The sequence below is a fragment of the Rhinichthys klamathensis genome, unplaced genomic scaffold, assembly GCF_029890125.1.
Source record: "Rhinichthys klamathensis goyatoka isolate OS25496 unplaced genomic scaffold, OSU_Roscu_1.1 h1tg000172l_1, whole genome shotgun sequence".
Lineage (NCBI taxonomy): Eukaryota > Metazoa > Chordata > Actinopteri > Cypriniformes > Leuciscidae > Rhinichthys > Rhinichthys klamathensis.
The window spans coordinates 1,343,331-1,361,253 of record NW_026606702.1 but is presented as its reverse complement, the minus strand read 5'-3'; the positions used below and the strand labels follow the sequence as shown (position 1 = coordinate 1,361,253).

Genomic DNA, 17,923 nt, shown 5'->3' with positions numbered 1-17,923 from the left:
GAGACTGTCCTCGAGATTAAAACTGTGAAAACCTCATTAAAACTGACACTAAATGAGACTTCAAGCAGAAGCGTCGGCCGTGTAAACATCACCCAAATTACACAGGTACCAAAACCCTATTTCTAAAATAGTTCACAGCTGCATATCTCCTCTATAATAATAACGCTCGTCTCGACAGCAAATACGCTCGGCGTAAAAGTTTGACTGGCAAGCACACTCAAAAAGATCATTACGCGTGCCGGATGATTAAAGGCGGCGTCATTAGGAAAGATATCATTAAAACAGAGAGGACGGGCCGCTAGAAACCACATGTGTTCAATTATTGGGCTGAAGAGGTGCAGTGCTGCAAACACACTCGCTGAAGGTTCAACTCAATCTTCTGTTTTTAATCATTAAAGCTTCGGTGGAGCTCAGACAGCCCTCCAGGCTGGAAAAACACCTATCAAACTTTCACAATTCCACTTTTTTCCTGAAGAAGGTAATAAAGTCTTGATGTATATGTGAGGGAAACTGCATTAAGTGTGGCCCGGCACCCCGAAGCAAATAAATGCACAAGTATAACATGTTTGGACAGCTCGAAAGGCATCCGATTAGGCACGTTTGGTGTCGCGACTAAAAGCCGCTGTTTCTTCAGTCTCTCCTCCATGTATAAATAAGCTTTCCTAAAGTGCAAGTCTCTGTAAACAAGAAAACTGCTTAGCACCTTTATTATTGCACACTAAACCATCTATTCTGTGTTTTTGCTTTATTAAATTGAGGCTAGTCTATAAAACTAAGTGATAAAAAACAGAAATCTCCCTAACGTCACAAATGGAAAAGCTAGGTAATCTGCTCACATATGATGAGCCTTATGTAAGGAACAATGATCTTACCTCGAAAATTTGATTTTAGTCAATTTTCATTTTTAAATCATTCTGTTCTCTCTCTCTCTTTTTATTTTTTTTTTATTAAACTCACTGGTAATTGTGTTACAAGCCCAGATGCTTAACTATAAGTATGCCGCCATCCGTTCTATTCGAAAATCCTTTTAATGGTTCTCAGAGTTTAGCCCTCTCATAAATCTCTGTGTGCCCAAGAGATTATTCTCCAATCTGGAGCGTTAGATTGTCTGCTGCAGGCCTCATCATCGCTTGGAGTTAACAACCCCCCCCCCCAAAAAAGCTCGGAGGAATTTTTTTATCCTTTATTAAGCATTGTAACTATGATCAATATGGCTGTAACGCACTTTATTAGCATTTTATTAATGGGCCTTTGACTTTAGCCAGTGTGCACAAAGAGCTCTAACAAATTTCATGCAGTTGTGGTCGTTTGTAACCCGCATCATCTCATCTGTTGCTTTTATGAGTGGTTCTGGGGCAAGTGACCCAGAATGTTCAGAAAGGGGGAAACAATTATCCCTTTCCTGTTCCTCTGAAGGGCATATAGATTAATAATGTCATGAGCATCAGATGGGGCATCAGACTCTTTTCAGTTATAGAGAATATATTCTCTCCGTTTTCATGCTCGACTTAGATTTCTGCTGCTCCGTAAAGAGCTACAGATGTTTTAAAAGCATCAAATAATGCGTTCCAAATAACACAGCAACTGTTACCTCTTAAATACATGCACGTACTGAGAATCAAAAGAGAGTTTTATCGTCCATCTCTCAAACCTCACATCTTCTTTGCAACCGTAAACTCTTGCTCCTCAAACACCCATCTCTCCCTCTCTCTCTCTCCCTGATGGTACGACAGCTCTGATGGCTGAACTTTAAATGACAGAGATGAAATTAATTCATAGGTGAAAATCCATCATTTCAGATCCGGAATCTGTGCCACCTACAAGCATAAAGAATTAATAGAGTAATCTTACTGCGAGGTAGAGAGAGAGGGAGGGTGCGAGGAAGCGAGAGAGGGAGGAAGGAAGAGAGGTCATTTTATTCTAATTTGTACCTCTGACAATTTCCTGTCAGAGGATAAAGCAACACAAATAAATAAATAATCGAATCTAAAAAAAAATACATTAAAGAACGGAACAAATAAAAGCGTATTTCTGTCTGAATGTGAAATGAAGGCTGGTTCCACTGCTATTAAATGAGAAGATGAAAAGAGAGAGAGAAAGAAAAAAGTGATTGTTTTCTATCTCCGTGTTTTCTGTATTCATACCAGTTAGTGAGAGTCATAATTCAATACAGAGGGGAGGTGTGACTGTGGTGTGGGGGGCATGACTACGTGGACAGGGTATAGATTTACATTCACTCTGCTGAGATGTGTGTGTGTGTGTGTTGCTGTAAAGTCACTCTGGCAGAACAACCGCTCTGTTAGTGTTGTATAGTGAAAAATAATTGATATTAAAGTTGCATATAACACACACACACATCTGTGAGTGCTTTAGAGGTTCAGTGACTTGACACATAGAGACACACACACACACACACACACACGTGTTGTGGAATGACGGTGTTGGTAAGACACTAGAGTGCCTGCTTTGAGACTTGAAAGCCCAATGCATTTACACACTGTCGTTTTGAGGATTGACTGTTACATGAGCTTTCACAAGAAACACACACTCACACACTCAAACACAAAAGTGCGGTGAACGACTGTTCCCTCATGCTCAATTTGAGCTGCAGACGTATAGGTTTTCAATTCCTCCAGACATTCATTGGATTAATTGTATTATTGCCTGATAATCGTACACCCTGCTTTCACCGCCTCGTGCCTGTCTCAATTCCGTCACCTTTGACTTTCATTGTAATCTCATTTTACCTTTTCAAGACTCTGTAAATTAAAAACCTTTAGCATGATAATGAATTTACTGCGACTGTGTAATCTGCAGTCTGCCGTCATTTGAAGATGAACAAACTGCGGCATTTATCAGCTACGGAGCCGTGACACAGGCTGAACTGTAAAGGCGGGAGTCTGCACTGAGACAAGGGACCTCGTGGCTCCCGACAGGAAAAGACTCTTTTAGCACCTGCGATGGCTGCCATTCTCAAGAGATTGGGAACACAGGTGCTGTGAGCTCTGAAAAAGCCGTCTCGAATCTATAAGGCAAACTAATGTGAGTGGATGGCATGAAATGCAGGCAGACTGTTGAGAAGCCATCGGGTGCTTATAGTATATTAGCATTAGTCTTACTGTGGTGTTTCTCTCAGGAAACGGTTTGGAAAAAAGTGACAGTTGTAGTAGTGGAAAATCAGACAATCCAGCAGAATATAAAAAAATATATATTGTGTGGATGTTTTCTCGTTTATTATTTTTTAGAGAAAAGGAGCCTTTTTTTATTCTGCGTCCGCGTGGTTTTCTACACCGCATGAGAAACTGTGTAATTGGCTTCATGAGCTCTCGGTATGAACGGTTACGGCGCATTGCACTGACAGCGTCAAATATGAGAAGCTCGATATTAAGAAACCTCTGAATTGACCCAGGATTTTGAGACGTTAGTTTCCTTCTCCTACTTGATTGCACACACACACCGATGTGGTCTGGCTTTAAAGCGCCTGTCCAGCCTTTGTAATTAATTTTAATTTGCATCTATTGGATCAGGAGAAATTAATTAGATCTCTCTGGATGCAAAGATGGTAATCATACCACATCCATCTTTCAGTGTGAGAGCGAGTGAGCATGTTCGCTGTCCACTCAGAAGGAAGCCAAACATGATTCACTGAAAAGATTTTTTGAGGCCAATGTGAGTCTTGAAAAAGGTTTTGCGATGGTTCTTACAATTCAAATTGACGGTGCTTTCTTAAGGGGCCGTATCATGTAGCATTTTTGTGCTTTTATAAAATTAGTCAAGGTTTCCTTTTTCACTGCATTTAGTTTAGCAATTGCAAATCAGTTACAAATGGATAACATCTTTATATGCGAAATCAGTAATTTGTGGGTTCCAGTTTTGCGGTCTGGTCTAATATAGTTGACACTGATCTATCCTTTAATAACAGCCTTTTTGGTTTAATAATAAACCAGTAGAAATTGGTAGAAAGTAGTACTGAATGAATACACTGTGCGCAAGAGCTGTAAAATAATCCCTTCCTTCCAGCAACCTGTCACTACCAAGATCGTAGCAATTAGCAAACCACAAAGATCTAATGATCCAATCAATTCTCGAAGGGCAAAATCAAGTCCTACTCTAAAAAAAATTTTTCTCATTTTAAAAACCTGTTTTTCCTGTCTTGAATAGGCTTGGTAACTTTTTGTTAGGCTATTAATAGTATTCGTAACAACCTTTTTTACAGCTAAAATAACTATACTGTGATATATATATGAAATAAATGTATTTGTGACGTGACATACGGTTTTGGCCATATCCTACAGCCCAACATGCAGAAATGTGCAGCTTAAATTGTTAAACAGTTCACCCAAAAATGAAAATTCTATTACTCAGCCTGATTTAACTCCAAACCTGTATCACTTTCCGGTAACACTTTATTTTACAGTGTCCTTGTTACATATGTTGCATACTTATTGTAGTAATAACAGTAAATTATCCATAATAACATGCAACTAACCCTAAACCAAACTCTAACCCTAGCCCTAATTCTAGTAAGTACATGTTGTTAATTAATATCACTGAATGTACTATTACAGTGCATAGTTACATTGTAACAAGGACACCTTACAATTAGCCAGTGTTGGCTAAATCTGGCACATTTTACTAAATATCTTTTATGTTCCAGAAAGGACTCTGAAAAACAGTGTGTAATACAGCCCAATGTACTGTTAATATGAAGGAACTTTCTGTAAACGTGTTTTACGTTTACGTACGTTTTGCATTGTTTGTGTTTTAAGGTTAAAGGAAATGTCTGTAAATTTAATGGAAAAAGCTAGTTATATTAAGCTGGGACATTATCCTTTTTTTCCTATACAGGTTTAGAAACATGACTAAATGATGACAACTTTTAATTTTAGGTAAACTAAGATAAGTAAAATAAAAGGAATCCATGTTAAAAACAAACTTCAGTCACAGAGTAATAAGAGTAATAAGAGTATCTGCACAGTAGGCTACATCAAACACTTTCATTTCAAAACATGTTTTCACTGATATGACAATTATTTAGCACTTAACTAATTGATATAATGCTGTTTTAGTGTTATCATACTGTCGCCGCTCACATTTGAATTTATATTCTCGGCAGGCACTTTCTTATCAAAGCGACTTTGATAAGACAGTGCATACATTATGTGCATGGAAGAGAGATGCAAAGCAAAAAAAGCAGATAGCGGATCCAAGTCAAGTACTACAGTTGAAGACAAAACCACTACAAGCACCAACACGGGTGTAAGAGGATGTTCTAGGAGGAAGGAGTGTGGAGAAAGGAGCGGGAGCCCTTTATGTGGAGAGTAGAAAGCACTACACGACCAGATATAACAGATCATCCCCAAGACAATGGTCTGCAGTGCTTCCGCAGGGGTCAATCAAATACAACCCTATGCAAGTGTGTTTAACAATAACATAACCTTAATGTGAGTGTGTGAGTACATGTGTGACATAATGGAGTAGTTATTAGTGTGGCAGATAAAAGTAGTTATTAGTGCAGCACATAAATATTGCATCACTGAGTATCGTAGTGAAAGTGGTGTGTGTGTGCAGCAAGACTGGGAAGTCTGTTTAACTGCGTGTGTATCTCCCTCAGCGGCAGCTCTCATTAAAATTGTAAAGTCATACACTGATGAGGGCACTTTAGAGTAACCCACACACACACACACGCATAAGAATGAAATATTATTGAACATCATCATTATCACCACACCACAATCTGGTTGACCTATAAAAAATATATAATAATACAATGTCTAATAATATAAAATAATCCTGTACCGTTCTCTGGCTCAGACTTGCGCTCTTGTTCCGTATCGGTGAGGGACAGAACTGAGTTCGCTCGGCTCGACAGGCAGGAACTGTGCTCTGACTTCACTTCCTGCATCCACAAGCGCAGGGCGTGGTCGGGGGAGGCGCCGCCCTCGGATTCAGGATCGGAGGGAACACTTGCAGACACGCCTCCCGGGTAAGCAAGCTCCTGATTGGCTGCGTGAAGCTCTGTCTGGAAATCAGGGAACACAGTCTGGGAGGGGTCCGAGAAATCTGGGAGAAACAAAAAAAATAGAGAGGAGTGAATGAATGTAATCTATTACACAAATCAAAGTTTTAGTACACGGACACACACTCCCACAGGCTTGTGGATTAGAGTTCAGCGCTGGAGCTGTGAACTGACTGCAGAGATTTCTGGTGCCTGGCTCAGAAACAATTAAGTTCTCTCTTCAGAGATGGAGAATGACTTATAAAACCCCAAATAAATATTTAACAGAAAAGAATTCTGCTTTTAACATGCTCAAAATGTGAAAACCATTTAAATTCCCCCAAGAATGAGCATGTAAGAGACATATGGACCCTCATATGCACACTCAGATACACACACATGCACTCTCCTGCACAAAAACACATCGTGTGTGTGCATGTGTGTGTGTACTAGCACTACTTTTCTCTGTCATTTTTACTTTTACTTCAGCGCTGACAACTCATTTTAGCACACACACACACACACACACACACAACACCACATTCTCTCAAGATTCAAGGAGATTTATTGCCATGGTAAAAAAAAAAAAAATCTTAATATATTCAAAAATGTAATTAATTCCTGTGATGGCAAAGCTGAATTTTCAGCAGACATTATACCAGTCTTCAGTGTCACATGATCATTCAGAAATCATTCTAATATGCTGAATCGGTGCTCAAAAAGCATTGTTTACTAGGAAAAAGATATTGTCCAAGAGCGTGTCTGGTACTCAACAAATACTACGGGTTCACCAGAAAGGGTGAGAAATCCAAAAAATTATTAGTAAATCCTTCCTCATGAAAGAACCGATTTTAGTAATGCTAAAAATCTATGCGAGTGCCAGAATGTGGAAATTTATCTCTTTCATGAGGAAGGATTCACTTACAATTGTAAACATTTCTTATTATTAGCAATGTTGAAAAAAGTTGTGCTACTTAATATTTTTTTTTGTGAAAACCATGATAAAAAAATGTTCAGGATTATTTAATAAATAGAATGTTCCAAAGAATGCCATTTATTTTAAAAAGAAATCCTTCGTAACATTATAAGTGTATAAGTGTTTCCTGTCAGTTTTAAACAATCCAGTGTATCTCAACAAAAATATTAATTTCTTTAAAAAAAACATATTGACCTCAAACTTTGTAACGATAGTGTATATTCACACTTGGGATGTGCGCCACAACTAATTTCATTAAAGGTAAAGTTCACCCAAACATGAAAATGTTGTCATCATTTACTCATCCTCATGTTGTTCCAAACCTGTATGAATTTCTTTCTTCTGTTGAACACAAAAGAAGATATTTTGAAGCATGTTAGTAACCATACAGTTGACAGCACCCATTGTCTTGCTGATTTTTTTTTCCTACTATGGAAGTCAATGGGTGCCGTTAACTTTCTGGTTACCAACATTCTTTAAAATATCTTCTTTTGTGTTCAACAGAAGAAAGAAATTCATACAGGTTTGGAACAACTTGAGGGTGAGTTAGTAATGACCAAATCTTCATATTTGGATGAACTATCCCTTTAAAGATACAATATGTAATTTTTTCGCCGCTAGGGGTCGCTAACCTCTTACAATAACAAAGGCGTAGGTTGATGACGCAAAATTCCAGTTGAATTATGGAACTTGTCGTCAAACTTATGGATCTAATAATGTTTATGGATGAGTGAATACATTGATGTTTTTATCATGACTGTGGTATGAAGCAGGGCTCGATTGCTAATGAGAGACAGATATCAGCGCCACACGCGATCCCCGCGGATATAAAGGAGGAATAAGGACATTTAATTCTACCAAACTACCCGCAAGTGCTGAATAACTCACACAGGTCAGTTTATTTGACGAATGAAGCCTGTGAGGTAACGCAGCGCTGTTTCACTTGGTCTACACTATCACACTAAACTGCATTTGAGTGTGTTGAAAGTTATAATGTTATTCTATTTCTATGTGTTAGTTTGTTGGCTATATGAGACTAGCAGTAAGCTAGATCAACATTAGAATAACATACAGATCATATTCTAACATTTCATCATGTTGAACTAAATAACATTGATTAGTTTTATGTACATTTGCTCACCTGTCTAATAAAGTGTGAGAGCTCTGTCAAGTCGAAGTTTGTCACGGACGTGGAGCTCTCGGCATCTCGAAAACGCCACGCTGATATTGATCCTTGTTTTAGTTCTCCTTTTTTCCCCAAAGTCTGCTTGCCATGGTCCATAATGTTTGAACGAAACAACTGCAGCTAGACGTAACGCTGTTTTCCACGTCTGTCGCCATGGTTACTATGCTCGTACTGCACGAGCGGAAACCAGGGATAACGCGTATATTACGTCAGTGACAGGCGACAAGTGAAAATTCCGGGACGGACAATTATTTAAAATTGGAATTTCTCTGAAATTAAAAATATTTGGGTACTTTTGGGATATTGTAAGTACACAACTGCAGGAAATATATCACACTGTGCAAGTGATTTTTGGATTTTTTTTACAAAATTCTTACATATTGTACCTTTAACGTTCAAATGTAACCGACTAGTTGACTAGTCTAACAACGCGGCCGCAGAGGGACATTTTAAATAGTCTACTTAATATATGAATCAAACAGTCAAATCTCATACTGAATGCAGCTGAAAAATATATACAATGTGCTTGCCTTGCATTATGATCATCGTACAATCAACTGAATTATCATTATCAACTGAATCAATAGGCAGTGAGGAACCAATAAGTACAAACTCAATAGCCTATTATAAACAGAATTCCTCAAATTACAGTTAGCCAACATAAATCTGCATGTCAAGGTATTGTTGTTCGTTACCACCCCTTGCACATCGGGTTTGAACATGCATCATGTTTGTGAAAAGTACCTGTACACATGACAGGCAGCAAAATCACAAGAAAAGCTTGACGTGTACCAGCAACTACATTATGTAAGGGTAGTCTATTCGTTAGGATATTGATAGGCTGATGTAGGATCTGTTATTGTAAAGTTTTGATTCATGTTTCCCCTTTAAATCCTTATCAAATTTCACATCAGTAGTCCTAATTGTTATATGCCAATTTGACATGACTCAGCCTGCACAAAAGCGTTTACACAAAATACTCCCTTCACCTTGCTGGAGAAAACAAACGCATGCAAGATCTGGCATCAAATTAAATGATTTTGTTTTCCACTCCAGATATACAATACAATGATGTGTTATTTTAAACTGTAACATTAACATGACAGTCATTTAGATTTAGCCTTTGTAAAAAATAGACAGGAAAACATAAATGTGCAAAAAAAATATTTTATGTAAACAACTATTGTTTGCAATATCAACTAGCAAATGTTGACGACCATTGACTGGTTTTTTTGGGAGCAAGTACATCTACATAGCAGGCTACTGTCTCTTTCTCCAATATCTTTTCATCTTATGTTGCCTCTTCTTATTTAATTTCATCTCTTTTCTTATTCCAACCTCGTCTTGTCCCTTCTTCTCATCTCAACTCTTCTCTTGCCCTCATATCTTCTCATCTCTCCTCTTCTCTTCATTTGTGGAAGTAAAGGTGATGGGCTCTTGATGGGCTTTCCCGGAAGTGTGTAGCACTAAGTGTGTGTGTGTGTGCAGAAGAAGTGTGATTTTTCAGACCTGTGTGTGTGTGTGATGAGCGAGCTCTTTACTCAAGTGTCCTTAAGAATCCTCTCCTCTACCTCTCTGACTCCTGTCTCTGTGGCGACCCCTCTCACTGCTCTCCCTGCTCTAATCATCTCAGTACTAATTGCCCACGATGCAGTTCTCCGTCCTTCACTGAGAACATGACCCCCTGCTACTCGGCCTGACCCACACACACACACACAACTACTCGGCCTGACCCACACACACACACAAGCAGACATGGATGGAAAAAGCTAGGGTAAGAGGAGTGGGTGAAAGACCTTTCTTTACCCCTCTCTCTCTCTCCATTTCTCCCCCTTTCTCTCTCTCTCTCTCTGTCTCCATTTCCATCTCTCTTTATTTGAGAAGCTGTTTCCATGGTAACTGGAACACAATGTTTTGTTCTGCATGTAGCATTTGAATAATTTCATAGAGGAAACAAAAAGCCTCACTTTAACCTGCTCAACCTCCAATGTAGATATGTATGCATCTATCTATCTATCCTGATGTTGATTCAATACAGGTGAGAAATAAAATTCAGCACTCAAGATAGATTAAAAATAATGTTTGAAAAAGCTCAACATTCCTTGAATTACAGCTAAATGGTTGCTTGCTCTAACATTAGAGGTCTGGCCCCGACCAAGGATTTTCCTAGTCGCCCGTTTAAGCCATTTAATGATTAGTTGAACGTTTTTGATATTAATTGAAATACTTAAATCTATACTGGGCTAAGCGAATGGCCATGTAAAGTGTCTAACGTCAAGCTACTACTTACACATTTCAAATGATAAGATGTTTGAGATCGATGAATGATAGGCAAACATTTGGATTTCCTGCCCAACATGATTACCATAACGGCCAGCAGTGTTAATAATCTGGGCCCGGTTCCCCGATAACGCTCACTCTTAGCGCGTTAAGAAGACTCAAAAAGATATATATTACCAAAGTTGTTTATGTTCCTAAGTGTGTTCCCCGAAGTGTCCCTCAGGAAGCTTCTTAAGACGCTGCCTCTTACGTTCGACGTTACAAAGGCACTGTCCCAAGTGAAGGTGCTGAATTAGCTGGCATCGATTGCTCAGGAATCGATTTTCCACTTCACGCGAAGGTGCATTACGGCGTTATGAAAGACAACACGTTCTATGCAAATGAAACATTCCTCAAATTATTCCAGTAACATTTATTTTAACATAGTTTAAGTTATCAGTAAAATATAGACTATTAATTAAATTATCAAATTGTCAGTAATATGTTCACATGTTGTGACGGGTAGACGAACCGGGTATCCCTCGCTAATCATCCACCCTCCTTATCCCGTTGTGCCACTTGTGCCGCTTCTTGACATGGGTTTAACGACTTCTAAAAATTATGTAATACACTTTTATATAAATGGTAAGAATTGATTGGCAAGCAGCTGCAGTTACTTCTGTTTAATGCGGTATTGATTGCCATTGGTTAATGTTTTCAATAAAACCTATCTACAATGAACAGAGAGAGAGTTAGATACAGAATATGGTGGTAAGCGCAGGTCTGAGAAGGTCCAGCAGCTCCATAATGAGTTGTCTTGGGAGGCGATTTTTTTTAATATAGCCACGCCAGGCAAAATGTCAAAAGGGCTTAAGTTTTGCCGAATAAAACAATTGACATGGACTAAACGGCTCCGCGGCCGGCGCCGTCTTTGATCCAATACAAGGACACGTTGGATCGCTGCCATAGTTGGTCGCTTACGGGACACCACCATGCTTACCCATTTATAGATCTTAGCCATTTAGAGCCAAATTGTTTGCCAGATTTTAATTATCAAAAGTGATTGCCAATTTAAACACTTTAGTGACATTACGAAATAGCCTAGGCTAATTACCACCATATTAGTTCTGATACCAAATAAAGTCAACTTCATAAATAGGCCTGTATCCATTGCGAACATATTTTATTATTAGTCTTAAAATGTCCATAACATAAAATCATTGTTGAGCCACAACATTGTCAACATACCATAGTTTGACTTGTACTGCGCTGCGCTGATTTATAAAGACTGCTGCACAGTGGCGGCGACTAGCGTCTTGAGCTCAAACAACGCTAAGAGAGAGCTTACGAATGGTCCAGACCAACCTTACGAAAGTGTGACTTACAGAAGATATACTTAGCGTACGAACGTGTCGGGAATCGTGCCATAAGGTTAAGAGAGAGGTTAAGGAGTAGGTTAAGAACTACTCAGCGATAAGAACGTTTTGGGAACCGGGTCCAGTCCTACGGAGATTTTTTTTTCTGCGACCAATAAAAATTTGGTTGATCGGATTCTTCTCATCGACTAACGTTTGGTCAACTAATAGGGGGAAGCCCTAATTTGCAGCATTTCAACTTTCCACATATCCGTTGATTTATTTATTTTTTAAATATGGACATGAAGCTGTGAGAAATCTTCTGTGGAAAGTTGAGTTAATAATTTGTTATGCAAAAAGAAACCCAGAGGCCATGCAATATTATTTTTCTGTCTTGTTTTTATTTTTATTTTATTTTTTCAAAACAAATAAAAGTAATATGTATGCCATCTGGATAACATCATTTATTATTAAGTATTAATTATATATAATTAAATCATACATATTTAATTATTTGTATAATACATATTTATGTATGAATATGTAATCATTATTTTATTTTTATTAATGTAATTTTGATTTATAATCAAAAATAACTTACTGTATATATACTCTACATGTTTCTGTTCAGGTGACCAAAGGGTCCAACCGAACTGAGTTCGACTCAGCAAGAAAAAAAATTAAAGGGAGCATTGCCTGTGTGTGTCTTAGTTATAGGGAATCCTTTAATTAATGGAAATATTTCACCCTTGGGACTCAGACAAGCAAAAATGAATCCATGAATGTAGAATATCAAAGACAGAAGAATAACGGGTGAAATAAATTATATTATTAAAATTATTAAAAAATTTAAATTGTATTCATTATTCAAAAGTAAAACACACATTCAATCATTATTTAATGACAATAGTGTTTGATGTTTGGTGTGTGTGTCTGTTGATGGCTCATTTCAATTTACAGTGAGTTTTCAAAGAATTCTGTTCCTTACTAAGGAATCATACCATATAATCACTTTCATTAAAGCAACTATCAAAACAACAACTGCTTGCCTATGATCTCCTTTAGATAATGCAGCCTTTCATCCAATGTCAGATGCTTATGATAACAGCTCCAGTGTCCAGCTAAATGTAGAGGGATTTTAATTATTTGTCATCATTTAATGCTGTCTCTCTATCTCTCTTGTGCAAACACATGCAGACAATGCACATATCCTTGTGGAAATTTCATTTGACATCCATTACTTGTTATATAAGTTGGTCATAATATATGAATGAATCTGCTGTGCATTTTAAATTAAACTATATACTGCACCAACTCTATCTCTACTGGTTTTAAAATCAAAACAAGACATTATTTAGTCTCTATTTTTATGGGTTATTGTGAGGAGTGCACATAACTTTTTTTGGTCTGTTTCTCAAGGGAGCACCTGGACATGCTGCGTGGTACCCACACTTTACACGGCACACTTATCCTACAAGCTGTCGTCATCATCAAACATGATGATGATTTTTTTATTTTTTTTTATTAACATTAATGACACAGACAACAGCAGGAATATTAGCCTGCGGTCATTTTAAGACCGAATGCACGGACCGAATATACTGACACACATCCGGTTCCTTTTTCAGCTGTTCACTTATGACATAACCGAGAGAATACTTGCCGAGACGGGTATTTTGACATAATTTTGTGTGTGTGTCCATTCAAGCGCAAGTAAACGCGAAAGATAAATCAATTCGGTGTTCAAGTGCTGTCTCTCTCACACCTCTCACTGTCAAACACACCTCTCTCTCTCTCTCTCTCTCTCTCTCTCTCTCTCTCTCTCTCTCTCTCTCTCTCTCTCTCTCTCCGCACGCTTCGGGTGTGTGAGGCTGTGGGCACAGATAACGCGCGAGTCCCGATTTTCGCCTCTTCTTCTGCGTTTAAAACCGCTTGAATGTGTAAATGGCAAGACAAAACATGTTCAAATTATAAACTTTAAATCTATGATGGTTAAATTTAGCAGTTAATCCACAAATCACATGTGTGCCGAACCCTGGAGGCCTGGTCCGTACAGAGCACGGATCGACTGCGACCCCTAATAATTAAAGAACACACGTGTCATCATGATTGCTATCTTACGTGTCCTCTGCGTTTTCTGCTGCGCATCGTTTATTTTTACCACGCATGCGCACCGGTTATGTGCACCCCTGGTTATTGTGATTATCTCTTTTAAACTATAACTAGTTTAATAGACTATAACTTTTAAACAAGGCTTTTTTTTTTTTTCAAACTATCTTTAAAAAATAAATATGACTATTCAGCAAGGATGCATTGAATTGATCAAAAGTGACAGTAAATACATTTATAATGTTACAAAAGATTTCTATTTTAAATAAATGCTGTTCTTTTGAACTTTCTATTCATCAAATAATTCTGAAAAAATATGAATACAATTAATATTTTTCCACAAAATATTAAGCATGACAACTGTTTTCAACAGTGATAACAATAAGATATGTTTCTTGAGCACTAAATAAGCATATTAAAATAATTTCTGAAGGATAACGTGACATTGGAAATTGGAGTAATGGCTGCTGAAAGTTCAGCTTTCCTATGACAGAAATAAATTTAATTTAAATTAAATTTAAATTAAATATATTAAAAAATAAAAGTTATTTTAAATTGTAATAATATTTCATAATATTACTGTTTAGCTGTATTTTGATCACATAAATGTAACTTTGGTGAGCATAAGAGACTTCAACCTTATCAACCCCAAACAGTAGTGCATATGAAGTTCTTTGAATTTCAAATGATTTTCATTGTACTTTACACTCAAAATTGAATTGTAAAAGAGTTTACAATTTAATTTAAAAGGTATTCTATTCTAAATGGCACACAACCCTGATACACACACACACACACAAACAGACAGCCTTACCATTCTGGGGATGCTCCAAGGGTTTCCTGCGGACTTTGTGGCTGTTGTAGGTGAATCTGCGGTCAGGCTCGTAATCAGGGCGGGTGTGCGCCTCTCTGTAGTGTTTGTGATGAAGGTTGGTACCATCCTCTTCATCAGATGAGCTGGAGTAACTGAGCTCCAGGCCGGGGTGGGGCCGGGCCAGAGATTGGTACAGCTTCTCGTCCATCTCTGCTCTCACAATATCACACACTCAGAAATCTCAAAAACTCACTCAAAGCACACTACACACACAAAGAAAAAAAACAAAGAGAACAGGCAATGAACAGAAAACAAACAACAGCAGTTCAAATGTACTCTAAACTTTCATTTCACTGGTGCAATTTTTTGTAAAGCGATACATGAAACAGCTTGAGAACAAATGGCTGCTCTGTAGAAATGCATTTAAAGAGGCATGAAGGACAAAACAAAACAAACACTATCCAAAACCACCCCCATGTTTTAGCCAAACATTCATCGACCACCAAGAAAAGAGAGATGGTCTCAGAGGACAAATGAAAGAGAAGAGGGAAAGATAGATGGAGGGTGAGATGAAGAGATAAAGAGATGCTTAGATAGAGGAAAAGAGAGGAGATAAAAAGGGTGAAAGACTAGGGGGGAAAAGAAACAAACTCAAAACAAGAGAGAGTTATACAACTGCCCAGTAATGAAGGCAATTAAATCATGGAATTAACGTACCTCACTATACAGTACACCAGTCAATACTTTAAAATAATTAATTAGGATAAATTTCTTTTGTGTTGTAGTTAACCGAATCAATCTTACATTCTGAATTAGCTCCAAGTAAATCTATATTGATTCCTTTGACAGTGTATACAAGAAAACAAAATGATATCTAACAAATATGCTTTATTGATGCAGTCATCGGGAGCTCTTGTCATTAGGGATAATCCAATATTGTAGAGCTGTAACAAACTACTGGTATTGAAAATAATAATGTCATTAATAATAATAATTGATAATCAATAATGAAAATAACTGACACAATTTAACTGAAATTGTACATGTAACACTGGTAATTAATTATGTCTTTTTATGAGAACAGTAACTGTAATGGGATTCTAACATTACAATTTAAAGGAAAATATGGCTGCACGATTCTGGGGGGAAAATATATAACTGCGACTACGATTAAAAAACTCTAGGTTTGTTGTGCTTGCCTGTAGGGCTCCACAATTTGGACAAAAATGGTGTGATTATAATAAAAAATATTAATAAGTTTAGATGGTTGGCAAATGTTTCAATTTTAAATGCACGTCATAAACAATACAAACTCAGAGCAGATGCAGAGATGGAGTTTGTTACCTCAATGTCGAAAAGTGCTGCATGTTTCAGAGTGAAATGAGGCAAGGTGTTCTTTTAAATCTGAGCAGCTGATGATCCAGTGATTTCAATGTTTTGGGCAGCTCTGTTCACAGTAAATGCTGCTCAAAAACATTGAAATCACTGGATCATCAGCTGCTCGCATTTAAAAGAACACCGTGCCACATTTCACTCTGAAACAGAGTGCTTTTCAACTATGGACAAACAGTCAGTATGTTACAGACCTCCTTGACCCTGACCCAAGAACACAGACAACAAAAAGAAAAGAAAAAAAGGTAGTATTAAACATGTTGAAGTTAACATGTTCATTTTAAACACACATCTTTCTGACTGCATCCAACACCAACTGCATCCGTAGATCTTCATGAGAGTGGATTAGTGGGAAACTAATATTGGAGTCAGACAAGATCGTGCTTGAATTGCCCTGCATACATCTTATTCAGTGCTCTAGCATTGACACAATCTCTCTTTCTCTCTCACTCTCCAGAGAGTGTGGCTCCCTTTCAGCTTTTACTTCCCAGAATTTAAACGCTGACCATGACCTTTCCATGACCTTTGAGCCTGAAAAGAACATTCAGCGTTCAACAGAGGAGCGCGCAGGTAGGGGAGGGCCATTGAAAAACAAGATGCAGTTAGACAGGGAGAAAGAGAAAGGAGAGGCACAGCTGAAAGGAGACAGATGAAAAGGAGAGGTGGAACGGATGAACACTGGATGAAAGAGAACCATATGGGGTAGAAGAGTCAAACGAAGATGAAGACGGCGACAGGATAGGAACAGAAGCATGGCTGAAAAATGAAAGCGGGAAGGATGAGAATGGACAGATGAAGAAATGAAGAAGGATAGAAGGAGCTTGCAAAATGACCAGACAGGTTAAAGACTTTCTGGGAAGCATACAAGAGGGAGACAGACAGAGAAAGAAAGTCACTCTCATCCTGACATTGATGAAATGGAAGTTAAATATTACCATCAAATGCTCGTTAGTGTGTATACTCTGTATTGCTTTTATAATGGGTTACTAATTGGCTGATGCGGAAATGCGCGGCATGACTAAGTGATGTGGGAGGGGTATGCGAGTTAAATCCCTGTCAGTCTCTGGCAAGCTGCCTGCTGATTGGATGTCGTGCCAGAGCAAGTGCCAATTGAAGGCGGCGGTGACTTTGCAGTCTGGAGGCAGCATCTTTGCACGCAAACACAATTAATAGTCTGTTAGTTAATAGTGGCTGTGGTGAAAGCTCCCTTTATCTGTCTCTCTCGCTCTGCTCTCATGAGACCGTAGCCAAGCCAAGCCAAGTAGCAGAGGAAGCCGATCGAACACTATTACTACCATTTTTGATCAAAACGGAACTCACTGTAACGCGTAAAGTGGGTTAAAGGCCACTAAAAAAAAATGCGTGCGGCAAATAAGAGACGTAGACACACACGCACACTTGAAGCAGACAGATGGGGAGGGTTCTTATGGGAGTGCTGAATAAGTCTTTGTAATCAGATGATTATGATGATTACAGTGTAGGAGAACAAACTGCAGAGAGGGGACACAAACATGGGCACGAACCCAGGCATGTACACACAATTGTGTTCCTGCTCAAGACTACACAGTTTATGTTTAGGGATGCTCTTACTTTATCACTGAGCAACAGGTGAAAATAAAAGCTCTTACAGTAATAAAACCCTCCTTCGTATAAAGAACCATATTTTGCTGTAAAGAGTTCTTGAGTTGGGTATATTATATAAAACATTGATGTTACATTATAGGTGCTTCAGATCAGTGTATTAGTTCTATGTGTCTTCCATTAACAGAGGGAAAAAAGTCCTCCCCAAGCCTTTGAAGATATATTCGCTAGAGATATACCAGAAGCATATCTG

General features: G+C 38.1%; 1 protein-coding gene across 7 annotated transcripts in view; it reads right to left on the bottom strand.

The window, feature by feature from the left end:
• tenm1 (teneurin transmembrane protein 1) overlaps window positions 1-17,923 on the bottom strand; it is a 185,562-nt gene that overhangs the window by 128,593 nt on the left and 39,046 nt on the right. For all 7 annotated transcript variants that reach the window (XM_056260097.1, XM_056260098.1, XM_056260100.1 and 4 more), the window contains exons 2-3: window positions 14,698-14,960; window positions 5,800-6,063 (exon numbers count right to left, since the gene is read on the bottom strand). In XM_056260097.1, coding sequence (XP_056116072.1) covers window positions 5,800-6,063; window positions 14,698-14,905 — 472 coding nt within the window. In that variant the 5' untranslated portion in view covers window positions 14,906-14,960. The remainder of the gene's footprint in view (window positions 1-5,799; window positions 6,064-14,697; window positions 14,961-17,923) is intronic.